The sequence below is a fragment of the Emys orbicularis genome, chromosome 3, assembly GCF_028017835.1.
Source record: "Emys orbicularis isolate rEmyOrb1 chromosome 3, rEmyOrb1.hap1, whole genome shotgun sequence".
Taxonomy (NCBI): domain Eukaryota; kingdom Metazoa; phylum Chordata; order Testudines; family Emydidae; genus Emys; species Emys orbicularis.
The window spans coordinates 202,185,576-202,213,495 of record NC_088685.1 but is presented as its reverse complement, the minus strand read 5'-3'; the positions used below and the strand labels follow the sequence as shown (position 1 = coordinate 202,213,495).

Genomic DNA, 27,920 nt, shown 5'->3' with positions numbered 1-27,920 from the left:
CCCGGCTGCTGAGGCCGTTGTGAGAAGCATGGTGGAGCCGGAAAGCGCCACAGGAACAGGCGACGCGGAGCCCAGCTGTTGTCTGGCAAGGTGCGTACGCGGCTGTTTACACCGCAGATCCCGGCTCCGGCGCGTCCAGGAGGAAGAGGACGGGGCGGGGGGGGGGGGGGTGAGGGAAATGGGGTTTGACAGGCCCCTGGGTCCGTAACGATTCGCCGCCCCGCTCCCCCCGAGTTGCCCACGGACGGTTTCAGGCCGAAACGAGACGGCTGATACGCAGCTGGCAAGGTGGGGTCTGGGGCTGGCAGGCCGGTGTGAGACTAGAAGTGAAACCGCAGCATCGGCTGCGGCGGATGCTGTAACAAACTCACCTCCTCGCTGTGGAAAGTTACCTGAAATCTGCCGACAGCGATGACATCTGCACCAGCCAATCTAAGTTTTCGCGTTTTACATGTTGGGGCGGGGGATTCTCGGGCAGGCTGAACACGTCTGGGGAAAGCGCGGGCACCAGGATGTGACCGCGATGGGTGTTGTGCAAGGACCTACACGGGCAGATAGAAACTGGGGGGCGGGGGGACCCCCCTCCCACGCTGGATTTCCTTGGTTGTGACATTGGGGCGTTTCTCACTGCTATAGAAGTCAGCAAGTTGCAGGATGTTAGTTCTCCTCTGTTTCTGTTACCCAAATTTAGGTCCTTAAAACAGATTTCTGGTGAGTTGAAGTCTTTAGGGATATAAAATATGCTTCTGTGTATATTGAAAGGAAGAAAAATGCTACTCTTGGCAGAATTTGTCCTGAATGTATATGTTCCTTAATGAAATCACATTATTTAGTCCTTCTTGAGACATATTGTACTCTGTTAGGAGACATCAGATTACTTGCTCTGAATGTGGCAGTGCAGCACACAATTCCTTAGTCATCTGGGGAAAATTTATGATGAAAGTTACTCAAGAAACCCTCTAGCTTGACCTCCAGAAAATATTCCACCCTGCAAGAGCTTAATAATTAACTCTGATGTTTGGCTGAGTGATATGAATTGAGGACTCACTTGAGTTCATACACTGCTTTTAAACTTAACATTAAAGTCCCTGCCTGATTTTGACTCACTGAAAGTGATTACATTCAGGAAAACTAAAAATCTACATTTAAAAAGGCTACATGTATTATAATGCTCGCTAAATAGCAATTTTAATATTGCAGTGAAAGGATGAATATAAAACTCCTCTGAAGAAAACTCCTAGATTAGTTCACAAATATATATATTTTTCATTTTAAAGGGACACTGTCAACTTGCATTCTAGTCAGTTTTTAAAAACTAACCTAAAAGTAGTTTCAGGAATTACATTTTCCCCTTCTCTCCCTGATAATTCTTGTGGTTTCACAATCAAGTTTTCCTGTTTTCAGATTTTTTTTCCTTCACAGTTGAGAGAGAGACCCCCAACAAACAAATGGGAAACTGACTATGTATAGAGGGAAAACAGTTAAACTGATTGTCAAGTATCGGGGTAGCTGTGTTAGCCTGTATCTACAAAAACAACAAGGAGTCCGGTGGCTCCTTAAAGACTAGCAGATTTATTTGGGCATAAGCTTTCATGGGTAAAAAACATCTGAAGAAGTGGGTTTTTTACCCACAAAAGCTTATACCCAAATAAATCTGTCAGTCTTTAAGGTGCCACCGGACTCCTTGTTGTTTTAATTTAAACTGACTGTGACTTGATCCAAAGCCCTTTGATGTCGGTGAAAGGATTCGCATTGATCTGGATCCGGCCCCAAGTGCTGTCAGATGTACACAGTAAATAAAAAATACAGAGAAATTGTAGTTTAAATTAGATGAAGTCTGACTTTTTAAAAATGGTAGTGTCCCTTTAATCCAAATATCATAGATAATATGGATGTCTTCCTCCTTAATTCTCCTATGTTTTAATATTGTTTAATTGTGAATAAGCTTGAGACTAATACTGGGGGGCTTTTGGTAGGTAAGGCAAATCCTACTTTTTTACTTGATTCTCTTTAAATATCTCATGCTATTACTACCTGCCTGTTTATATCTCCTGTGATAAAGTTTCACAACAGAGATGAGTGGGTTTATGAATCACTGAATATAGTTAATAATTTTGTATAGCGCCTTTCATCCATAGATCTCAAAGCTCTCTACAAAGGAGTGGAAATATTGTTATCCTCATTTCAGAAAGGGGAAGCTGAGGTATAGAGAGGTGAAGTGACTTGCTGAAGGTTGTACAGCAGATCAGTGGTAGAGTAGGGAATAGGTTGGGTTTCCTGACACCTAGTCAAGTGCTCTGTCCAGTAAGTGATGCTCAATTTCTCTTGTGTCCTTATTTGCCTTTGAGAAAGTAAAGGAACTGGCTATCACAAAAAGATTTGATTGGTTTTTTTACTTGCAAGATAAGTAATAGCACCTGAAATGTGTTCTCTCGACTATTGGTGGCAAACTCAGTGCGTATCCGTTGTTGTTTTTTTTAAGCACTGATGGTATTCTTGGTGTTGGATAGGAGGACTCAGATATAATGGTAGTCTTTGTTATGGGAAGGTTACAACTAAAGGGATAAAGATAAGACAAGATGTACTAGGCGAACATATTTTTATGTCCCAATCCCACAAATACTTATGCACATACTTAATTTTCCCATGTTGAGTAAGCCCCATTGAGCATAAAAATTTGTGGGATTGGGGCTTTAAGGTTTTTTGTCTGTTTATCAGTGGTTTGGAAGAAGTGAGTCTAGGAGAGATTTATTTTAGAGGATCTGACTACAGAGCTTGTTTTCATGGGGATTGTTCTTAAAATCACCTATCATTTACAACCTGCTGGTGCAGTTCTACTTGTGGTAGGACTATTTTAGACTATTTGTCACTGACTTTACCACTGAGTCTAGACCCGTTCTGAACAGGGTTAGATGACAGTGGAGAAAATAGGCAACCTACCCTAGTGCTCCCACTCATATAGTTGAAATGGTGTGAGATCTTAGGGGAAGAAGCTTGCAAGGCCAGTGTTCTCAATACCATAGCATGTTGTGGTGTCTCCTTTAAATATTATGTGGTGGTTTTTGTTATGCAAACTGCTGAGTTCCCTACAGTCATGCTGTATAGCTTCTCAGGTTAGGTTTGCATTACAGATTAAAAAATAAGAGAGCACTATCCCCTAAAATACTAGTTGTATAGCTGCACACTATAACACCACTTTTTTTAGTCCCCATTTCATTTCAGATTTTCTGCTAGTTTTTTCTTAAATCTAAAATCCTTTCTTAAATTTGTATTATTATTCAGGATTTTATTTTGAACTGTCACCCTGTTTTCTCTGTAGCTAGATTTAATTATTGACATCTGCATTTGTCCAGAGTGTGTTGAGAAATCTTTGCTGCTTTAGATGACAGGAGGAGCTTTTACTTCAGCTTTGTGGATCATATCCCAAACACTGCCACATTCCATGTTTTGATGGCACATGACTGTTAATAACACTGCAAAACGCAATCCAGGGTGACTGAACTTGATTTTCTAGACCTGCATTTTGCCTATTTCAACCCTGCCTTGTGTTATGCTAAGCGTTTGATACTGTTGAGTACTATTCTTTTATCCTTTTTAGTCAAAATATTTAAGGTCAGGGATTGGTTTTTCTTTACGTAACTTGAGAGAAACAAAAGACATACTGTCAAAAATTTGCTTGAAAATTGAATTTTTCTTGAGGATGGACCTAACAAGAATGATCGCTGGCTTTCCTATTTTTTTTTTTTTTATATTCTTTAATCAACTATGCAGATATGGTGGTTTAACAGTTTTTATTTAATTCCATCAGAATATTTTTTTCATAGTGGAAACAACATAAGAAACAAATTTAACTGGTGTCTGGTAGTTTGAGCTTTTTAAAATATGCAGTCAGTCTGTACATTTTTATGTTAACATTTTTGGCTGGCTGTTACTTATAACCTAAAAGTGTAAAGCTGACTTTTTTTATTTTTGTTTTTCTCTCATGTATATGTATAGTGTTTTGTTCAGTTACTTGAGTGCTGACTTTGGAAAGGAGAAAAAAAAGCAAAATATCCATAAGATCTTTTAAACAAATAAAAACAGGCTCAGTTTTAAGTTTTGTTTCAATCTTTAATACCTCTTTGAAGGAACTCTTGCATAAAACCTTTCTAATTTATTTAACAAAATGTTAGGGTCCTCGTGCTTTGTACACAAGGAATCATTGAATATTGGATATTTTGTACAGTGTAAAATACAGTATTCTCTAGATCTACATTTAAATGAATGTTGGCTACATAATTAGTAAGAAATGTGTATTTTTCTGGGAAAGAATACAATTAAAATCCACTATAACTTAGTCTGTCTGTCAATATACATTTGTTATGTCATATTGTCACCTTATGGGGGATATGTATTATATTTTATCCATTTCTGCTGTCACTCAGTGATGCAATTTCTATTTGCCTACAAGAAAAGTACTGGCAGTAAACTGGAATGGAGAAGGAAGAGTGACATTTGAGAACATATTAAGAACTATTTTTTTCTCATTTTAGCACAAAACTTACAAGTCATTGACCGCAAATTGGACTATACACATCTAAACAGATGTGAGAGCAATGTTTGGTTCCTCTAGTCATAGAAATACTCTATAGGGATTTTGGGCCTGATCCTTCATCTCTCAAGTCATGGGAGCTTTTCCACTGATTTCAGTGGATGGGGAATCAGGGACCTTGGGCTTAAAAGAGGCACATAAACCTTCACAATTTTCCAGGACCTGTGTAATGCAGTGAAAGGGCTGGATCATTAAAATGTACTATGGTGAATTGTGCAAAAGAATGATTGAATAGAAACCTCATGAGAAGCAATTAGCATTTAAATAAGAGGGGGGGGGGAAATCCCAGAGTATGACGGGTGTGGTGTTTGGTTTATTTAACGCAAAGGGAGAATTGATGAAATCATTTCATCAGATTGGTCAGCAAAAAGATTTGTTTTGTTTTGGAAAAATACTTTTTTTTAGTCTTTTTGTAACTTTAATAGTCAGAACTTGTTGAATTGCTGTTCAGGAAAAAATGTTTATCTGTTAAGGTTTTGTATTGTGAATTGTTGGTGTTTCACTCAAGCGTAACTGAAAACTTGCTCAAAGTAGTAAAACCCATGGCTTTTATTGGTGATTCCTTCATGTTAACAAAATAAGTTATCCTTAGGCCTTGTCAAACCACACAAGTTATACCACTTAATTGTACAGGTATCGTTAAAGTAGTACAAACCCCTCCCAGTGTAGAAACAGTTATATTAGCATAAAAGTATTATTAGCATACCAATACAGCTTATTCCTTTGTGACTGAGAATAAACTATGCTGGTATAAGGCTCTTTTATACTTGTGTAACTATGTCCACCCCAACATACCTCTAGCTGCAAATAATTATACTGGTACAAGATCTGTGTGTAGATCAGGCCTTAGTCTTACATGAATTATTCTCTAACTTCTCACCCCCACTACCACAGTCAAAAAGTCTGTAATTCTAGCTGCAGCATATACTATATTTATAAATAAGAATACTCAAAACCTTTCAAAGTAGACCTGTAAACAATCTATTTGAGGAATAAGAAGATATGCCATAAGTTACTTACTATGAAAGGCACATGTATTAGATCAAAACTTGAATACACTTGGTGTGTTCTTAGTGGGTTATCGGTCACTGATTTTTGCTAATACATATTTCTGATTTTTAAACTGAGATTCTTTAATATGGCATATGTATTTTATCTGCAGCTGAAGGCTTTATGACCCAGCCTGGTGGTTTTGAAATACCAATGTCAGGAAGAAAACTTTCTCTGAGGTGCTCACCAGAGGGGCTAAACATCAGTTTCTGCAAAATTTAAACAACGAAGGAGAAAAATATTTAACCCTTATGGTTGTAAGGATAATCTTATGAATATGAACTGATGCAGTGGTGCCTTTCTAAATCTGCAGATACCTATAGCCTGCCTGCTGCTGCTCATAAATTTCCTAAGCAGCAAAGTGAAATTGACAAAACTCTACAGATTCACTATTGCTATTCAGAATCCTGTACACAGCAGTAAATCTGGTATTTATGTTAACTTCACTTTGCTGCTGCTTGGAGGGCTAGAGGACAGGAGAAGATATGAAACTGGAGTTATTCACAAGTGAGGATCCAAAGAAATGGATGCTGAGGGGAAGGATAGTAGCAGTTAACTAACTTCTCCAAATTTAGGGGTAGAAGTATGGGAAGTGGAAAGCTCCTTCTTCCTTCCAGTAGTCAGTGGATGGACATTTAATATATATCAGAAACCTACTGGTGAGAGGCTGATACCAGGATGCTTTAGGTCGGGGTACCACCCAGATAGGAATCCTAGCACCCTTCCTTTCCAACAGCATTATGGGTGGAGGAGGGCAGGGAGCCTGGATTTCTTACCATGGTGTTGCCCCTAAATAAACCATGTTGGTGGGGGGCATCCCCAACTTTCATGGCAACTTCTGGCTTGTATGTGTCAAGTTAATTTTTCAAGCATTGTCCTGGTGGTATTGCTCTGAACATTTGTATGGGACATACATGTGAAATACGTGATCCCCAGCATCTTGCTCCTCAGGTCAGCAAGACGTGCTCAGGAGAAGAAGTAATCTCAGAGGAATCTGAAAATGTTCTGGATTGCTCAATGATCCCTTCAGCCAGTTAAGCACCTTTCTACACTGCGATTACTGCATTCAGAGGATCCAGTTTCAACACAGTTATCCCCTGACCTGCTTACAACATGGTTCCAATTTGTAATGAAGAATGGATCTTAATTCTGTTGGAAACAGCCAAGGCTTTTAGCCTGGCTACGTAAAAGAGATAAAGTCCTGTTTGCAGTGCAAATCAGAATTATGTTGAAATGGGGACCTCAGACTTGATTGTAAATGTAGCTTAGATTGGCTTTGAATGGCTCCAAGCAGATTCTTGTCCTGTTCTTTGCCACCAAGATGATGGCCTTGATATTGAGGGCGGTCGATTGTGGAGGAGGGAAAGTACTGTGATATGATACAATAGTTTTATTTTAAATTTTACAAACACCTGCTTAGAATGCCTTAGTAGACTTGTGCCTAGATTATTTCCAAGAGTATAGAAACTGAGGAAAAACAATTGGTTCTTTTAGACCTTGATTACATTCAATAATCATAAACTAATCAAACAGATTATAATTTTATTTTATTTTAAATTGAAAGCAGGGGGAAAAGGGATTAATTTTTACATTTGCTTGTGAAACTAATGTAATGCAGTATAGGCTATATTCTGTGTGTTTCCAATTTTGGATGTAAAGTACATGAACGGCATTGCTGAAGAGTAGAAAATTTGCTTGCTCCATATTTAAAAATATAACTGGCAATCAAGTAAGTTTTGTTTGAACATGGATTTTTTTCTGTTCGTTTTTGTATTTGAAATTATCCTAAAGTGCATTTTTGAAGTCTTTGCATTCTTTCCTACTTCCCTCCAACTGTTTTATATAATATTGTTAAGAGCTTGACCATTTTCCCCTTCACTGAGTTTTATTTGGTAAATATGGTTTTTCTTTGTTTTGAAGTTGGAGTTGATATTAATATTGCTGTTTTTATTTACTTATGCACCAGAATTCAGTGTCAGCACTACTTTGAGAGTAGTGTTTAACTGCAACTGCAGACCACCAAAGGGCAATGCATGATCAAAACAAAGTTTGTTTGTTTTTAAATGTCACTGATAAAGTGATAGCTTTAGTTGTGGGATGGGTGAGGAGAGAATTATTTAGATTATTTAGACATTGTTTTAATATCTGATTAAAGTAGGTTAGAGCTTGGAACGAAAGATCGTGGTAGTGTATCTTTTAGACAAATAATGTGTTACTACTTCAGTCTGGCAGCAGAATTTCTTCTTGGCTGATGGCCAAAGTTAAGGTTGTTGCAAGAAATCTGTGAGCGTAATGTGCATCTTTTTTTTATGGTTAATGGCATACTTCACTATATGTCTCAAAATGCACCTTTAAAAGGCTGTAAATAGTGAGCTTTAAACATTTCAAACTAATCCATAACTATTCATAGTTGGATAGTTTGTTGACTTCATGACTTAAGTATTTTGTAATTTTTTTCTTTCGATATTTTAAAGTGAATGCAGAGTCTACATGGTATTGGACTGAATGTGTAGGAGACTGTGGCCATGCCTACACAAGAAAGTTGCAACAACTTAAATTGGTTTTTAAACCAGTGCCAACCTCTTTATTTCTGACAACAAAATTGATGCAAGTTAAACCTGGTTTTATCTAAAGTAAGAGTGTCCCCACAATTTTTTGCACTGTTTTAACCAAGTTGATTTAAACCATTCAAACCTTTAATTAAACTGGTGCAACTTTATGATTTGTCTCACACGCTATTTGGGTAGAAATTTGAAGCCCGTTAAATCACAAATACAGCATTGTAAAATGGTTTTTATTAGTTAATTAAAAACTTTAAAAGTGATGGATACATAAGAAAAATTATCAAAACATGTTTTATGACTTATTATAGAAAGAAAGTACTACCTGTAGGTAGTGAATTAAACTGATTCTTTCTGGTCACCATGTCCTTCATGATTTTAGTAGAGTTCATCCACTTACACCTACTTTTTTATTCATAGTTTGGAAAAGGAAAACAAGCTTTTCCTGTTTTCTAAACTGCCAGTCATTTCTCAACTTTGAATGAATTAGTCATTGAACTGATTTAGTTGAATAAATTGAAATGAAGAAAATATTCTCCTTCGAGTGCTTGTCCATAAGTGTATATACTCGATCATAAGCCGCTTCGTTTATAAGCCGACCCCCCCCCCCAAGATGGATAAGTAAACATGGAAAATGTTTATGACCCATTCATAAGCCGACCCTATAATTCAGGGGTCAGCAAACTTTGGCTCCCAGGCCATCAGAATAAGCCACTGGCGGGCTGAGATGGTTTGTTTACCTCGAGTGTCTGCAGGCAAGGTGGTAAACCTAAGTAAACAAAGTGTCCCGGCATGCCAGCTGCTTACCCTGACAGGCCGGGACAGCAACTGGTGGGGAAATTTTTTTGGGGGGGGAGAAGCTGGGGGTGAGGGGAGTAACCCCTGTGACCACCCCCAATGACCCTAGCCTGGGACCCCCACACTCTTCTCATCCCACCCCTTCCCACCTTATCTGGGGAGGGCCAGGGGAGGATGTCTCTGGCCTGGCTGGAGCTGCTCCGGCAGGCTGGGGAGCGCGGCCGCAGCCTGCTCCGGTGGGCCAGACCAGGCGGCGCAGCCACAGCATGTTCCAGCGGGCTGGGCCAGGTGGCACGGCCCCAGCGGGCCTTGGTGGGCCGGGCGGCTCGGCCACAGCCTGCTCTGGGGGGCGGGGCCGAGCTGCACCGCTGCAGCCTGTCAGCCCCAGAGCTGCAGCTGCTTCGGAGGCTGGGGGGAGAGCAGCATGGCCAGAAGCAGAGATACTCTGGCCCCGTCTTTTCCCTTCTGGTTCTGCTGGCAGTGCTGCCTCTCCTTGCTCCCTCTGTTGGGAGGAGGGGCAGTGTCCCACCTCTCCCTCTCTATACCCATTCATAAGCCCACCCCCTTCTCTGGTGCTTCCCTTTTTTACTTAGAAAATTTGGCTTATGAACGAGTATATATGGTACATTCCATTACTAGTGTTCAGGTGACTCATGCTGTTAAGTGTGCAGTGTTTTGGATATCTGGACATGCACTTTGAGACTCTTCATGCTTCACGTTGAGGGCATATAATGGCGGAGTGCGCTAGCCATTACTCGGTTCCTCTCCTCTCGGCTTTGAGACTTGAGTGCTCGCTGTCCATGTGACTGCCAGCAACTATTCTACCTGTGTAGTTACTCTAGTTTTTAGTAGTTAGTTTGCCCATTGGCAAGTTTTTATTTTAGTGTTTTGAGGTGTTTTTAAGCATTCTTATTTCTATTTTAAATGTAGTTTTAGATCCAGAGTGGCCTCTTCCAGGTCCCCTAATTTTAAGTATTGCTGTGTATATCACAGAACAGTGCCCCTGACTGATGGACCTGTGTCTTGATGGCCTCAAGGAATTGTGTGTCACTGGAAGATGTTCAGTTTGCACGTTCTTCAACTCACGTATGAGAGAGGATAGGGAATCCTGCCTGCAGATCTTAAAGAATAGATCTTTGAGGCCGGCATCTGACCTGGGATCTTTGAAACACACTTCCTTGTGTGGCCCCTCAGAATCCAAGAGCCTGGGAGCTGAGACTCACCAATATGTCAGTAAAGTCTAAGGAAGTGGTAAGCCAGGGAACCATTTTCCCACTAAGAGCTTGAGCCAGGGCCTTCCCTTGACACCACTCAGTCTGAGCAGTTGCCATTGAAGTTCAGCTTCATCTGGGCACTGAAGCACCTCTGGCAGGGCAGAGGGAAGGTGGTACTGCCAAAGCCTCCATCATCGGCAAGAAACTCAGCACCTATAGCAGCTCATACAGTAGCATCAACATCAGCACTTCCACAACCTGCTCTGGTACTGCTGCCTTCTACACTGTGTGCTGTACCATCAGCCTCTGCATGGAAGCCTGAACTGGTGCTGAGGGAGAAATCAGAACTGAGACACTTGTGCATCCCAGAGGTTTATAGCACTGAAGGACCTCTTAATTCTTCTGGAGTCAGAATCACCCCTCTTACAAACATTGGCAGCTGTGTCAGCACCAAGACATCAAACTTCCTTGGCACTAATGATGCCCATAGCCCTATCCTCTACTTTGAAGGACCTGGCTCCTCTAGTGGAACCGGACTATGCCTCATTGAAAGTCTCTGATGATGATAGAGCCTCAAACATATGCTCGCCTCAAAAGTGTCCACAACATCATCATATATGGACTGAGACCTTACACTGGAGCTAGGTATTGGGACATTCTGTTATTAGAACAAAGGCATTGATTTCTTAGACTCTAGGCAATGGGACCATATCAACCAGTTCCAGCATGGTCACTGCGGCCTGTGATACTTCCAGAGCAGAACTGAGCAATACAAGAGACTGTCTACTTCAGCTACAGCATCCAGAGCTGACCCTGTGCCTCTGCAACCCCTGTTCAAGACCTCTCCTCTTCAACACCAAGAGGAAGAACCTGAGAAGATAGCACCCATCTCCACAGGCCATATCCTTATCTTTCCCAGATGAGGCAGTCATCTCTCCAGGTGCCCTTCAGGTGATTTCAGTGGCTTCTTAAGAAGGTGGTGAAAGCTCTCAGAATATCCAGGAACAAACCAATAAGTTTGTGGATCTACTCCAGTCCTCCACACAAGAGAAGATAAGACTCCCTTAGTTGAATTGGTAAGCATTGCTAAGTTACTTTTTTAGTGCTGCAGGAAGATGGGAATTTGAGAAATATTTGAATATGTGGAGGTGGAATTAGAGATGAAGGATGGTCTAATGGTTAAGGAGATTGGTGCATTCTTGGTTGTATGAGAGACTTCTGTGTGACCTGCAAAGTATTTTTTAAAAATTGAGATTTTGCCTTTTTGTTGTAATGCATGAATGTCTGAAAGTGATTTCGTTTTTGTTCAGGGTGGATAAAAATCAAATATTTTAATAAATAAAATCAGATTTTTTTAAATTTAAATTAAAAAAATCCAATTTCAATTACTGTAGGTTTTTTTCCTCAAAAAGCATTTTATCAAAAAAATCCATCTAAAGTTTTAATTAAGATACATTATAGCTCAAAGATATCTCATCATGGAATAGGGATTATAAATTCTAATTTTATAGTATGAGACAATATATCCATATAATGTTTAAGGAAAGTTTTGTAAATGAGTTCTAATAGTTCATGGATTAGGGATCCAATCTTATGGGGTTCCAGGGGCTTCTGTAAAGATTATTTAGGTTAATTTTTCTATCTACCCTGTGGGACTCATTGCTTAGTCTAGAAGGTACCATCCGAGATGCTTAGTTTTGCAGTTCTCAAACTGTGGATTTGTGTTTTCCAAGATAACATGCTTGTTAACAGCAAAAATGTTTTTAAATAAATTATATAGAGGTGAGAAATAACAGACCACAACCCTATTGCCCTCTGCAAATTTGTGTACAGAGAGTCAATCCCTCACCTCTCTTTAAAAGAGCGAAGTTTCAAAAAGTTCAATGAATAGAAGATTGTTGGGGGTGGAATAGATCTGGACAAGGAGAAGAAGTCTGGAGATAAATGTGAGAAGGGAGGGACAGGCAGTAGAAACAAAAGTGAAACTGTTTGAGCATCATATTCCATAAGTCTTGAGGTCTTTCTGAGTGTAGCCTTCATTGATTTGAGATCTTCCATACATTCTCTCACTAGAAGGGAAAACCTATAATGACAGCAGGCCGTAAAAGAGACCCAGTTTGGGAATAAGAACCATTCAAGAAATATATGTTTGCTGATGATGATGATTTAAAGAAAGTCACACCAGTGAACTGGTGGAAGTCACTTAAGCACTTGGATTCAGAGACTGTTGAAGTGATCATCTCACTTTTAACAGCAGTAGCTTCTTCTGCTGGTGTAGAAAGAATATTTTCTTCCTTTGGACTAATTCATTCCAAATTGAGAAATCATTTGGGACCTGGAAAAGCAGGAAAGCTTGTTTTTCTTTTCCAGATTATGAACAAACAGGAAAATGAAGGTGAAGACGACTGAGATAGCTGCAGAAGCCAATATTTTAAGTTTCTCATGTTGACCTGGCTGACGTAGTCGATTTTAATTTTTGTATTTTTTTTAAATTTAATTTAACTATTTTAGTTAAAAACAGTTTTAACAAAAACAAACCTGTTTTTAAAAAACTTGAATGTTTAACTAACTTCAAAAATTCATATGCTTGTTTTGTTCAAATATTATATGTTTGCTGTTGAAGAAAAAATCCAGAATACATAATGTTGTTGTTTTAGTTAAATAAAACAATTTAAATGTCCGGTGACGTTCTCCTCCTAATACAGCATGGCAAGAAAATCCTCCAAATATTAATGATTAACCTGTTGAATTGGAGATAGTTCACCCCCAGTGTCTTCATAAATATCTGCTTCAATTATCTTTGGTAAATGAAATAACCAAACAATCATTCATTTTCTGATATAGCTGTAAAACTAATCTGAAAAGTTTTCAAAATAAATCACTTTAAAAATGTATAGTGTGTACCTTCTAAAAATGAAACCTACATCTATCTCTGAGTTGTGAAGAATATGTATTAAGGTTATAACAACCAACAAGAATGCACTTTTATGTAGAGATCCATGATTAAATTGACTCTTCCTGACTAGTGATTTAAATCAATTTGATTTAAATCAAATCCACCCTGTTTTTGTTTAAAGAAAAGTTTTTATTTCTGTTTGTTTACTTTGGAAATCTCACAAATGTCAAGTATCTTTCTCAATACCTTTGCTGGAGAACTTCTGGGATGGCTCAGGGGTGCTTATAGTGACTTCTGATGCTTTCTTTGAAAGAAGGAATGTGTTGAATCTTGAAGTATTCTTTTATCCAAAGTGATAATTAGGAATTAAAGTTATTTAGGTGTTAATATAAATCTTCCACCGTACACCGTATTTCAATGTTCTCAATCTTTCTGGTCCAGAGACTATATAGGTATTTTATACAAAGTGAAATGGGTTCAACGGGAGGGCTTGAGAGAGAGGCCTACCCCAGAATAGCCTATATAGTTTGATGGTTAAGACACTCATCTTTGAGGGGGGAGACCTGCATTCAGTCCCTTTTCCAGAGAAGGAATTTTAACCTGGGTTTCCCATATCCCAGGTGAGTGTCCTAATGACTGGTCTATTTGGTATGAGGGGGGGCACCTTCTCTTCCAGTTTTGTGAATCTAGCCCGGCATCTCCTTTGCTTTTATTAAGAGAGGTAAAAAATGCCCAGAAACAAAATGTTTAGTTTGATCCAAAATGTAACTTTTGTTGACTTTGTTTGATTACCAAAAATCTTTATTTTTGGTTCAGGTCAAACTGGATTCTTTTTCTTGTTTTTATACAGCTGCCAGCAATCTTTAAGGTCAGTGATACTAGAGCTGGGCAATAAAACACTTCTTCTGTTAATGTTACAGAAAGTATGCTGAGTGTAATCATATAATGGAATAACTTAGATATGGACGTTTAACTTAATTTTTTTTGGAGGGGAATGGGGTAAAATCTCCATTGTTATCCCTTCCTTGATGAAGTTGGTAGGAATAGCTAAAATCCAAGTAATGCTTTCTTCCTTAAACGTCTGGTTAGTTAATTTTACTCTGGATCTTTGACCCCACCATCCCTTCAGATTCTGTGCATCTGTGGGTTTCCCCTCTTTTTTACTTCTAAGATGGTCTTCTGGAATTCCCATCTCTCCATATATTATTCTCCAAATGGGCTACATCATGGTGACACCCCAGCTGAAGGACCCAAGACAGTTTTGCCTATAAAATGTCAGGAAAGATGAGCTATGATAAAATCAATTTTATAAATCTTGGTCGGGATTTCCCTCTAAGATTTTAGTACAGGATGGACTGAGAATTTAAATACTAACAGTACAGGGAAGTGATGGTACCAGAGTAAGACACTCCTTACATTGTCCTTTGGTCTCACTGATTTATGGAAGAGCATTGTGTTCCAAAGGGGGGAGTGTTCCATTCTCATCAGTGGAGGGATAGATGCACAAGCTGTTTTGTGCGGAAGAAGACAGATGTTTCTGCAGATGTCTTCCTGTCTTTGGAGGAGAATCAGAGTGCCCCAAACCAAATCTGAGAAGGCTAAAATGACTGTGGTGAGAAAGAAAGAAACACGTGAGAATACTAAAAGAAGTGTGTTAATCGATGAGAAATGCATAATATCCAAAGGGCAAATTAGTAAAACTAAGGTCCTGTCCACATACAGAAGTTGAACTGATTTAACATAAGTCATTTTTTAAATCCATTTTAGTTAAATCACAGTAGGCCCTTGAATGGACACTTAAATTGTTTTACATTTAGTTGTACTGATTGAGCTTAATTAAGCTAAATTAGTGTAAGTCGCATTTCTCATCTAACAACTCTCTCTTGTCAGTGGCTTGGACATAAATACCTATAAACTACATCCAGAATAGAGATCCCCAGCAGAGGAATAAAAACAAATTTTTGTCTATCGATATTTGTACTGGGTTACAACTGCAAAATACTTTCAAAAGAATATGCAGTAGAAATAAGACTTATTAAACTCATTTTGTACTGAATACCTTGCTTGAGTATTGGAAAATGATTAATATAAACATAAATTACTTTTTTCCTGCTCAGCCATGTACATCCCAGACAAGTAAAGAATGAATAAAGAATGAGTCCTCAGACAACATCTCACCATTTGCCCTAGTTTTCCATGGGCACTGGTCAGGCTGAGTAATAAAGTTTAGGTGCTAAGAATATATGAATATACAATCCTTAATATACTTTCAGGCACCATGCTATGAGGTACTAAATAATCCAGAAAACATAATAGCATAGTATAAACTGAAGGGACACTTTTCATCTTCAGCACTGGTTTTAGTCTTGCTCGTCTGATTTCTAAAGGTAAAATAGTAATGCTGAAAAGGACAAGAAGGGTTAGAAACATTGGGAGCAGATTCTATGTGGGAAGGGATTCAAGTTATGTGTGTCCTTTACATTGTAAATGTGTGTCTGGGGACGGTAAGATTAGTTGCAGACAGGAAGAACTTTCATTTTCGAGAAAAAAGAGGAACTCTGCTTTAATTCTGCTAGATTGTACACGAGTACGTAAGAGTTAGGATGTCTGTCCAGAGAGGTGAATCTTCTAGGATAAATTGAAATTACAGATGAAAAACTAATTTTGCCTCCCTGACCCCCTTAAAATTCTGTCCTTAGCATTTCCTTTTTACATTGTTTTCCCTCTGTGACTTCTAATTTCTGACTTTCACTTTGGATGACACTACTTTGTATTGCCCCAATTCTTAAGTTTTTTGGCTTGCTTTTTTTAAAACTAGGATTCTGGCTAGATCACTGCTTCCTACTAAATTTTTCAAAGGTGAGAACTATTGGCTAGGTATGTGGTGTAATGCAGAACGTTTTATAGAGCATTGGGCTTTTTTCCACAGGGGAGAGGGGCTACATAGTTTGGATAGTTACCAACTTAATAGTAGGGTAACCAGTCATTGTGATAGACTTGCTAGAGTAGTCAAGTGTTTAATTTACAACAAAAGGGGAGTGTATTAAGGGGTAAACACAGTTCAAACATTAACCATATAACTCAGAATCAAGGTGTAATGAACTTAATGATTCAGGGTATTGAACAACTTACTGAAGAATGAGGTGGATTCTATATCTCTTGAAATCTTTAAATCAAGCAGTCCTACAGGTTAAACCACAACTTATTGGACTGCTGAAGTAATTAGTTGGTGAAATGTTATGGCGTGAGGTAGGAGGTCAAACTAGTTGATTGCAGTGGGGCCTTAAAAATCTATAAAAATTAAGTCCTTTTTGTCTCATTGCAGATTCCACAGTCACCCTCCCTAATTCAGAACTTACCGTAACTCTTCTCCCAAACTATTCCTTTTTTTATACCTCCCTTGTCTACAAGTTTGCTTATCACCATTTTAAAATATTGCTGAAGTACATCCTTACCTTGAACAAAAGTTTGCTAAAAACCTTAATTCCTTCCTAGAGTACTGTGGTTTCTGTAGTTTCTTGAAATTTAGAAAAAGGCATTTAGGTAATCAAGAATGCTGTGGCCAGGTTTCTGACAATTGTCTCCTTTTCCTTCTCTTTCTATTTTGAAGTTTTCAGAACTGTGCCTCTGAATTGGGGTCATGGGTTATAGCTACCCTCCTATCAACTTAGGTTTAGATGTTTTTCATTTAGTCTCACAGGTGTTAGTGCAGCCAGTATTCCTCTTTCTTTCTCAAGTCACCGCCTTCACAGTGCTCCCAGCCCAAAGAGAGAGGAATATAGTTCAGTACCAAACTTAAATGTACTGCCACTAAGCTACTATGCTAGCCATTTCTCTTCTGTATTCTCCTCCTCCCCCGCCTCCTTTTTTGCCTGCCCTACTCATCCCTACTGTGCACCCTCAGCAGCAGATTGTATCTGTTTCTGCATGTAGTACTTCCCTTATGAAACCAAAAAAAGAAGCTTGAAATAGATGATTGTCACTGCTCCTGTTGGGTCATAAAGAAACTCCAGAATCCAGGCACAGACACAGGCCTTATCAACCCATGGACTTGCACTATTTTAACTAAAGGTGTGTTTTCAAAACAGTTTAAATGTTCGCTAAGCAGATGGAAATTTGTGTCTACACCAGTCCTTGACTACTGCTGAAGGTATAGAATCTACTGGTTTTTCTTTCTTTTATGCAGCTGGCAGCAGGGATCATTCTTATTTCTTCTGAGGTACTATCTACACTTTTCACTGGCAAAGGTACACTGGTGTAGATCCCTAGTGTATGTATCTTTTTATACCAGTGCAACAGGGCTGGTGCATTTTTCCTTGATTTGAAACAGTGGTAGATGTGTCTATGTTGTGGGTTTGCACTGATGCAACTATATCAGTGTAGCTACACTGATGTAAAAGTATCCAGTGTAGACAAAGACTGAGTCAGAAGCACACGGTCTTCCTCTGGGCTTACTTCTTGTTCTTATAATAGATTCTAAGGACAGAAAAGACCATTATGGTCACCTAGTCTGAATGGCAAAGGTTTTCCATGATACTAACTCCTCCTCTTCCTCACTGGCTCTAGTTAAAACCTCTTCAGTAAAGTCTGTCCACATGACCTGCTCAGATTGCTACTACTTAAGTATAAGTGGCAAAAAAACACTGTTCTAGTACATTTTATGCTGCTGGAGCTGTTGCTGCTGGCAAGCTGCCCGAACTCAAAATTCACACCATTAGCATTTTGGTCAGTTAGTGCAACATCAACAGACCAGATGGAAAACAAGAGTGGTCTTAAGACACAGCGGTGCCAGTTTACACCATGGAAAAACATATGTGGTGGACTGTGTTACTGGTTTTGGAGTTGTAAATCCAGTTCCCCCGGTTGGCTGGCAACCTTACGTCATCTTATGTCCTCAAGCATGAAGTTTTAAAATTGTAAAGTCTATCTAGTGTAACTGCAGTTGCTGTCTTTTATGAAACTTACTGAGTTACTTGTCAAAATTATAATCCATCAGCAATGAGTTCTACTGACTTACCCTTTAAAAGAACATTTTCTTCTTCCATTTTAAATTTCTTCCCTTTTTAGTTTGAGTGACTCAGTATATAGTTGTTATCCTGTATAGTGAATAATACAAGAGTTCAAATGGCTCTCTTCCTTCTGCCTACTAAACCACTTTTTTGAAGAAATATGTATTCGAGTTAATTGCTGTAGTTTAAAAAAAATTGGTGATCTGTTTCTGTCTTGCAAGCCATTAACTTATTAATCATACTATATGTAAATTATATAGTTAGAAACAACAAAAAAGCAGTATGTTCATAAAATTTTAATTAAAAAAATTCTAATTTCCTTTATTAGATCTTTATTACTCAACAAAATATTTCACACAACTTGCATTGTTGCATGGAACTCTGCTTTTAAAAATAGCTTATACTTATCCCACAATGAACTATAACTGAATCTGTTTTGTCAATAGTGATTGCTGCTGGTGCCTGCCGTCCTTAGAATATTCTCTTCAGCAACAGTAGTATAACAGTAATTAAAATACATTGAAGTCGAAGGAAACACAGTGTAGGAATAAATAGTCAGTTTTTGCACTGGAGAGAGGTAAGCAGTGGGGTCCCCCAAGGACCTGTACTGGGATCTGTGCTGTTTAGTGTATTCATTTAATCATGTGGAAAAGGAATGAACAGTGAAGTGGCCAAGTTTGCACATGATATAGAATTATTCAAGATAGTTAAGTTCAAAGCTGGCTGCAAAGAGTTACAGGGGGATCTCACAAAACGGGGTGACTGGATAGCCAAATGGCAGCTGAAATTCAATGTTGATAAGTACAAAGTAATGCAGTTTGGAAAACATAATCCCAATTTTATTTTTATATATATATATATATATATAAAATGATGGGTTCCAAATTATCTGTTACCACTCAAGAAAAAGATCTCGGAGTCACCACGGATAGTTATCTGAAAACTTCAGCTCAATGCACAGCAGCAGCCAAAAAGACTTAACAGAATGTTAGCAACTATTAGGAAAGGGACAGAAAATAAGACAGAAGATATAATGCCACTATATAAATCCATGGTGTACCCACATCTTGAATATTGTGTCTATTTCTCTTTACCCCATCTCAAAAAAGATATAGTGGAACTGTAAAAGGTTCAGAGAAGGACAACAAAGATTATCAGAGGTATGAAACAGCTTGCATACAAGGAGAGACCAAAAAAATTAGGGCTGTTCAGCTTAGAAAAGAGGGGTGTGTGTGTGTGTGTGTGTGTGATCAAGAGAGAGAGAAAGAGATAGAGGTCTATAAAATCATGAATGGTATAGAAAAGGTGAATGAGGAAGTGTTATTTACACTTTCCAACAATACAAAAAACGGGTCACTTGAAATTAATAGGCAGTAGGTTTAATACAGACAAAAGGAAGTACTTTTTCACACGATGCACAGTCAACCTGTGAAACTCTGCCATGGGATGTTGTGGTGGGCAAAAGAATAACTGGGTTCAAAAAAGAACTAGATAAGTTCATGGAGGATAGACCCAACAATGGCTATTAGCCAAGATGGTCAGGGATGCAACCCCATGATTGGGGCACCCCTAAACCTCTGACTGCTAAAAGCCAGGAGTGGAAGACATGGGTGGATCATTCCAAAATTGCCCTGTTCTGTGCAATCTCTCTCTCACTCTCGTACTAGCCACTGTTAGAGATAGGATACCGGGCTAGACGGACCATTGATCTGACCCAGTCGGGCAGTTCTTATGAAATTTGCTGATGTGAATATAGATGGGGCCAGCAATACTGACTATTAAGATTGACCAACATTTCCCATTATAAGACCCTTTTTCAGTTGCTTACCGTGTTGCCAGAGTTTAACCAGTTGGACGGAAATTATCCATGCTTGGTGTCTACCTCGGTTGACTGTTTTTGGAAAGTGTCAGCCAAAATAGTTTGGCTTTTTCCAAGAACAAGGCTAGGGGAAAATATGTTGTTTTGCAATGCTAAAATTCTGGTGACCTTTTCTTTGAGAAGCTCTAGCCCAGCTTTGGAGCAGGGACTTTGTGTCAAGGATGTACCTTTTGCTGTTCCTGTGAAAATCCATCATTTTTTTGGCTAAGTTAAGATTTTTGGGGGCGGGGAATTGTAGTTCACACATGCTTAGTAAAGCACCCTTCCTTTCTGAGCCTGAGTTTCACCATTTATCTGCTGTCAGCAAATATCTGTAAAACCCACTGACAAAGTGTGCCACCTCCCTCTAGTGCTGGTCTACATAGAGGATAACAATCTATTATTGCCATCAGTTTCTCTCTTAGCTCAAGTGGCAAAGGTCTGTGGCAGCATTTCTAGAGGTTCCAACTCTGCTGATGAACAATGGGTGTGTGTGTGTGTTAATGTGATGCTACATGATGGAATCTGTTTAAACAATTTACTTTATTAAAATCCTAGGAAATTAAATACCAAAAAATTACATTAAAAGAACATTATGATTGCAAAGGCAAACACGCAAGCACTTAAAAGTTAGGGAATACCAGAATTAAGGTTGCCTGTGTAACTTTAATTCACTCCTCTTGTGCATAGATATTATGATGCAGTCTTTAATTACATGATGGCTAACTATTTTTTTCCAGCACCCCACCTTAATCAGTGCACAAGATGGACCTGCTCTAGAGGTGAATCACGGTTGTGTAGTGAATAGAGTTGTGCAGGAACTGGAATTTCCATCCCATGGAAAAGTCACATTTATTAAATGGATTTGAGTCTGATTTAGAACGAAATGTCAGAAATGAGAAATTTTCTACAGAACAGAAACTTTTTTGAAAAATTCAGTTTCAGAAAAAACAGAATTTTTAAAAAAAAATCTCTGGACCAGCTAACCACCCGGCTCCCTGGCAAGCTGGCTGAAGAGCCCGGCAATCTCGGGAGCTAGCCACCTGGGGATGTGGCTGCCTTGCTTCCTGGGGAAGCCAGATTGCTTGGAAAGCTGAGTATCCTGGCATCCTGCTCACTGGGGAGCTTGCCAGGTGGGCACTCTGGGAAGCCTTGAATGTCTGCTGGGAGCGTGGGGAGCTGTCTTATTTTTTGAAGAAGTTTGTAATGAATGAGGGAAAAGATTTCATTTCCTGCAAGGATGGTCTCATAGTTAAGGTTGTGAAATGCCACCCTGGAAGATTGGATTCTATCCCTACCTCTGCCATAGAGTTCTTGTGTGGCACTGGGCAAGTCACTTAAATCAGACTTTTTACATGTGGTTGCCAGTTGTGTGTGCCTCACTTTCTGGATGCCCAACTTGAGACCATAGATTCTGATTTGCAGAAGTGCTGACCACTCACAGGGCTTATCTACACGGGCAATTTACAGCCCTGCAACTTTCTCACTCGGGGGTGTGAAAAAACACCCCCCTGAGTGCAGCAAGTTTTCAGCGCTGGTAAGCGCCAGTGTAAACCGTGCACCAGTGCTGGGAGCCACGCCTCTTGTGGAGGTAGGTTTTTCAGAGTGCTGGGAGAGCTCTCTCTCAGTGCTCCGCTGTGACTATGCAAGCCACGTTAAAGTGCTGCCGGTGTACACTAGCCCACAGCTGCATTGAAGTACTCTGCAAAATCTGATCCGAGGCTTCTCAAATTGGGCACCCAAAATTAGTAGTCACTTTTGACCTTATTCTCTCTGTGCCTTAATTCCTCATCTGTAAAATGGGAATAATACCACCCCCATAGCCATACCTGGTGGGTGTTGTGAAAATAAATTCATTAATGCTTTTGAAGCACTCCGATACTATAATGAAGAGCACCATAGCAAAAGCCCATGAGGAAATCAAGAATTCTGTCTTCGGAGTAGGGTTTGAACTGTGTGGGGCCACACATTGAATGAGGAGAAAACAAAATATTGAAAAGGTGCTCATTGAGAGCATGGTCCATCCTGTGCACTGAATGAGGCAGGAGTCCTGTGAGGGGGAAAAATAGTATTCAATAAAATAATTCAAGACTGTATCGTACTGTATACACACAAGGGGGCGAATTAAAGTCACACAGGCCCAGCCCTGAAAATTATTATGGTGGGCAGGTTTGGTTGTTGACTAGTAAACGCTGTGAGTTTTCCGTTTGTTTCCAAGAGTGGTTTGACTTTCTGTGCTTGTCCTATTTTAATCCTATCATTTTTCACTTACATTTTATGTGCAGCAAGAGTGAAATTTTCAAAGGAGAATATAAGTTGCTTACCATCCACTTTTAGATTTTTTTTTTCCTTCTAATTTGGTTCTCTGTCTTCCAGTTTTTCAGCTGTCTGATTTAGTTATCCGAAATGTAGTTCCCCTTTCATCCCTGAAACACATTCTTGCACTTCCTTATAGTGCTCATTTATTTCTTATGTGTCTGTTTTGGTTTCCATATTGTCAATCTTTGAGTCCCAAGCAGTTATTATATTAGTGATAACTTGTGCTACAACTTCCCAGGCCATATTGGAGGATAAATTATTTGTCTTCAGTGATCTCTAGCACAGTTTCGTTTTTTGTTTTTGTTTTTGTTTTTTTTATACCTCATCTCTTTTGGATTTTATATGCATCAGTGTAATCCAGCGGTTCTCAAACTGTGAGTTGGGACCCCAAAGTGGGTCGCGACCTCATTTTAGTGGAGTTGCCAGGGCTGGCATTAGACTGGCTGGGGCCGAGGGCTGAAGCTGAACCCTGAGTCCTGCCTCCCAAGGCCAAAGCTGAAGTACAAGTCCCACCGCCTGGGGCTTTGGCTTCAGGCCTGGGCGGGGCTCAGGTTACAGGCCCCCCCAAACAGGGATGAAGCCCTGGGGCTTCAGCTTTGGCTTTTTCACTCAGGCTGGCAGGGCTTTGGCTTTGCTGCCCCATCTGGGGCGGCGGGGCTCAGGCAGGCTCAGGCTTCGGTCCCCCTTCCTGGGGTCGTGTAGTAATTTTTGTTGTGAGAAGGGGGGTCGCAGTGCAATGAAGTTTGAGAATCCTTGATGTAATCTATTAACTGGTATTTTGTGTTACTTGTGTAATTTGATGTACTAACAGGCACAGCAAGAAGAAGGTAGTAATGGGTGGAGAAAATTAGATAAAATATCTAGCCAACACATTCAAAACTTTAAAAGTATTTGTTTCATTTCATATGATAGATGAAAATATATGCTTGGAAACAATATTGTGTGATGGTAGATTATTGTTTTAAGACTCCTGCCAGAGGAGGGAAGAAAACTATTTAGTAGGTACCGTGTCTTTAAGAAAGGGGGAAAAAATCTTCTTGACAACCTTGATAAGGTCTGTTCTATGGCTTCTCTTGTCTGACTCTGGTGCTCCCTCTGGGGAGGGGGATAGGAAGGGACATGGCAGGTCTCTCTCCCCCATTACATTGGCTGCTGCTAGCTTGGGTGTCCTTGTTAGCGCTTTAGAAAATGAAAGAAACACTAGTTTTCTAAAATTTTTGATGTATAATTTGATATGGTCTTATGTTTTGGGTAATGTCCCACTTATGTTGGTGTCTCTTTAGAATGTTCATGTAGTTTGCATAATGTGGGTATTGTTAGGTAGGGGCGTTTGTGTATATTACACAAGTCCTTAATAGTGTTGACAAGCTGTTGCTGCAAGGTTTATAATGTAAATTGTTAACTCATTATTTTGTTTAATTTTTTTTGATAGGACTACAGAAAAAATGTGAAATTAGTTTGGGTTCAATTATAGAATCCACAGGGCTCTTACTATTTATCAGAGGCTAGTATAAAAGATATGTTTGAGGGAAAGGAGGGAGTACAAGTGAGTTTGGGGACAACATCCTGATGAGAAGCTCAGCTTACAGCATAGGGAAGGCACAGGAATTCCAACCAGCCTTATAGATACTTCTCATCTTTCATCTCAGCCTCTCATGTCTGAGAAACTCAAAGCTTTCATTCCCATAATTGTCTAGCTGCTAGAAGGAAGAGGGATCAATTTCTCTTCTTCTCAAGAGCTTCCTGGGAGAGTGGCGGGGGGAGGGGAGAAGAGTAGTAAATCCTCCCTGCAAGGGAGTTAAGGAGGGTTTTAGCTACTTTCCCTACCCTTCTGGTTGCCACACTAGGAAAGTGGCTTCCTATACTGCCCCTCCTTTATTCTTTTTGGTAGTCCTTCTCTCCTACAGATTACTCTAGTACTACCTTCTGGTACAACTCATTTTCTTCCCCAACAGGAGAATGAAATTCAAAATTATAAACAAGGTTCACTGCTGCCTACACAGAGCTGAATAGCAGCTTTGAAACTGGCCAAGCTTGTCAATTTCATTTGGCTTCTGCTTGGGAAAGCTAGGGGCAGTGACAAACTGTAGACTCAAAAATTGAGCTCTGCAGCGGTTCACATTTGGAAAGATGTCACAACCATAAGGGGTAGAGACTTAATGACAAAAAGACAAAAAACAAAAATAAACACAACAAAAAACCCTACCCCACCCAACCTTATTCTCTCAAACCAACCCAGCCTTAGGCTCACCTTATTACCAAGGAAAAGCTTACCAACTGCTGAGGGCAAATGAGTTTTCAAGCCTTGATTATTGTATAGTCAAACATTTTATCTCATGTAAATCTTTTTGGAAAGAGATCACTTGCTAATAATTTAGATGCATGGTCAAATGCTTTATTCTGCTTTAGAAAGTCAAACAAAACTTTCCATCATTGCTTGTTCTCTTGATTGACAAACTTTCCATTTCTAATGGAACCAAAACCCCTGTAGCTGCAAGAGAAAGCTTGTATATTAGAGGGTGACAAATTCATTTTTCATTTTCAGTGTGTAAATGTCAACTCTTGGTTTGCTGACTTTTGTACACTTTGAGGTTTAGAAGTGGTCAAAAAACCTCTTGTATTCCTATGAAATTAGAAACCTGTTTGAAAAAGATTGAATAAAATCTAACCGTCATTTTTCTTTTCAGATATGAGAAATGAGTGTTGGACGCAGAAGACTAAGGCTGCTGGGAATTCTGATGATGGTAAACTTTTTTATTTATGTGATTGTGGAAGTCTCCAAAAGTGGTGGTCAAGAGAAGAATACAAAAGGACAGGTTATAATACCCAGCAGCAAATTCTGGAGGAAATACACTCCTCACAAGGCCTATTGGAACAAACAGCAACAGAAGCTGGAACTCTTGTACAACCCCATTTTGACCTTGCTTTCCAATATGACTGTGGAAGAAACCTTAATTTCTAATACTAGTGTTCTGATTTCCTGTGACCCTGATCCATCAGTAACTTCAGAGGTTAATGACTTTGCAAAGTTGCCAGACAGATTTAAAGACTTCCTGCTTTATTTAAGATGTAGAAATTATTCATTATTAGTGGATCAACCAAACAAGTGCAAACATAAACCTTTCCTGCTGCTGGCTATCAAGTCACTTATACCACATTTTGATAGAAGGCAAGCAATTAGGGAATCTTGGGGTAAAGAAATAAAATCAGGGGATGTAACAGTTGCAAGGGTCTTTTTGTTGGGACAGACCCCTCCAGAAGATAACTTTCCTGACCTTTCAGACATGTTGAAATTTGAGAGTCAAACCCACCAAGACATTCTTCTTTGGAACTACAGAGACACTTTCTTCAACTTGACTCTGAAAGAGGTGCTGTTTCTTAAATGGGTCAGCAGCACGTGTCCAGATGCCCAGTTTATTTTTAAGGGGGATGATGATGTTTTTGTGAATATCCATCAGATCCTGGATTACTTGAAGAGTTTATCAAAGGACAAAGCCAAAGACTTATTTATAGGTGATGTGATCAAAGATGCTGGACCTCATCGAGAAAAAAAATTAAAGTACTACATTCCAGAAAGTGTTTATGAAGGTTCTTATCCTCCATATGCAGGAGGTGGTGGGTTTCTGTACTCTGGTGATCTGGCATTAAGACTGAACAATGCATCTGACCAGGTCCTCCTCTATCCTATTGATGACGTTTATACTGGAATGTGTCTTCAGAAACTTGGGCTTGCTCCGGAAAAACACAAAGGCTTCAAAACATTTGATATTGAAGAGAAACACAGGAATAACATATGTTCCTACACAAACTTAATGTTAGTACATAGCAGAAAACCTCAAGAAATGATTAAGATTTGGACACGCTTGCAGGATCCACACTTAAATTGTTAAATGTTTAAAGTAACATGCATAAGTGTCTTCAATTTATTTTCCAAGATTGGGTCTAATTTCTTCACTGAACCTTTAAAACTCCTCTTTGTTTTCACTTAATGGTTTTTAAAGTTACTTCTCTTAAAAATCATTAGCTAGAAACATTTGTCCAGTACTTCTAAAAGTAAAAATAATACTAGAATAACAAATTTTTGAGAGTATGGCATGAAGACTTAGTCCTAATCTTTCCACTGTCCTAGCGGTTATTATGTTTTAAGATTTCATCTACAAATTTTAAAATAGACTTCAGAAGTTATAACTAAAAATTCTTCATTGATTCATGGTTAGCTATCACCATAATGTTGAAAGCATGGATTGCCCACTTTTCATTGCTAGTGCATCTTATTTTAATTGTGGTGGTAGAAACTGTAAACACTGACTTTTTTTTTTTTCCTGAGAAAACTTGTCTGTGTGAAATAGCATTTGTAACTTAAAAATTCAGAAATTGGGGAAGTCTAATTTTTACACAAAGTAAAAAAAAAAAAAAAAAAAACTTGAGAAATTACACTAATTATTGAAAGGTTTTTTGATTTCCTCTATCCTATGCTACTCCTGAACAGTATTCTCTCATTCAAATGTGATCTGCTGTGCAAAATATGTCTGCCTGTATCTGAAAGGATACTAAATCTCTACCTTTTTTTTTTTTAAATGATACTTTATATCTTATAAAATCACAATATAATTTCAAATGGGATAACATTTAAGAGCTGGACCTGTATGGGAGAGGATAGCTTTTATGTTGGACTTTGCAAATAGGCAGATTTTTGTCTTGAATTTCAGTTAAGCTTTACAAATCAAAGTTCGTCTGTCACTCATTTTATTTACATGAAAGGCTGCTCTGGCGCGTCCTTGTTTTCTGTATTGGTGTTAAAAACAATCATCAGGTAGCTTGATTTGATATGGATAACTGAAGTCTGAAATTGCACATCACTCAGGAAAGCTTGGTTTGGATCTCTTCTATAAACTGATGGTAAACTGAGAACAGTGTACATCTTAAACGTTTCAAGTTTTGAAAGTGAGATTTGAAAATTGCATGATGTGTCATACAACATGTTTCCCAAAACTCCAGAAATCTTTTCTTGCCATATTTCCACATGTTGCCTATATGAGAATTTGTTCTAAGTAGTGATCCCTTCTGTGTGTGTGTATATAGGAGTGCCTGTCTATTTATTGTTCAGATTGAAGACCAAAACATTTTCTTAAATATATTTGTGTAACATTTTATTTGTATACATTGTTGTCAGTCAAATATTTAAATAGAGCATGATATTTTAAATCTGTTGATGTAACGTGTTAAATACAGTTAATTGTTTTTGAATTTGAAAAATAAAATTGTGATTTAAGTAGTTCTCATGTGCCTCTTGTATATTCCGTATTTAATACAGAGCTGTAAAACTATCAAACACTTCACTGCATATTCAGTAACAAGCTATATTAAAGAATTTTTTTAAGACTATGATCAGTTAGGAGTTTATTATTCAGCATATTCCTGTTTTAATCCTAGAATGCAACAGAGACTGAAGAAAGAGAGATGTTGAATGGTAATTATGTATTAACTTCCTAGGCATTGTAATACAGGTAAGTTAAGATAACACTAAATAGTAAAGAGTAGGAATAATTTTTAATGACTTTTTTTTAATGTCCTTTGGAAAAATATCATGGGGTTTGGAAATCAGACCCGTTCATACTAACTTC

At 38.8% G+C, this 27,920-nt stretch overlaps 1 protein-coding gene across 1 annotated transcript; it reads left to right on the top strand.

Annotated features, from left to right (window-relative positions):
• The first annotated feature begins 14 nt into the window (after positions 1-14).
• Positions 15-27,569, top strand: B3GNT2 (UDP-GlcNAc:betaGal beta-1,3-N-acetylglucosaminyltransferase 2). The gene is made up of 2 exons (XM_065401202.1): positions 15-90; positions 24,984-27,569. The coding sequence occupies exon 2, from the start codon at positions 24,993-24,995 to the stop codon at positions 26,184-26,186; it is 1,194 nt and encodes a 397-aa protein (XP_065257274.1). The 5' UTR covers positions 15-90; positions 24,984-24,992; the 3' UTR covers positions 26,187-27,569.
• Positions 27,570-27,920: the final 351 nt, after the last annotated feature.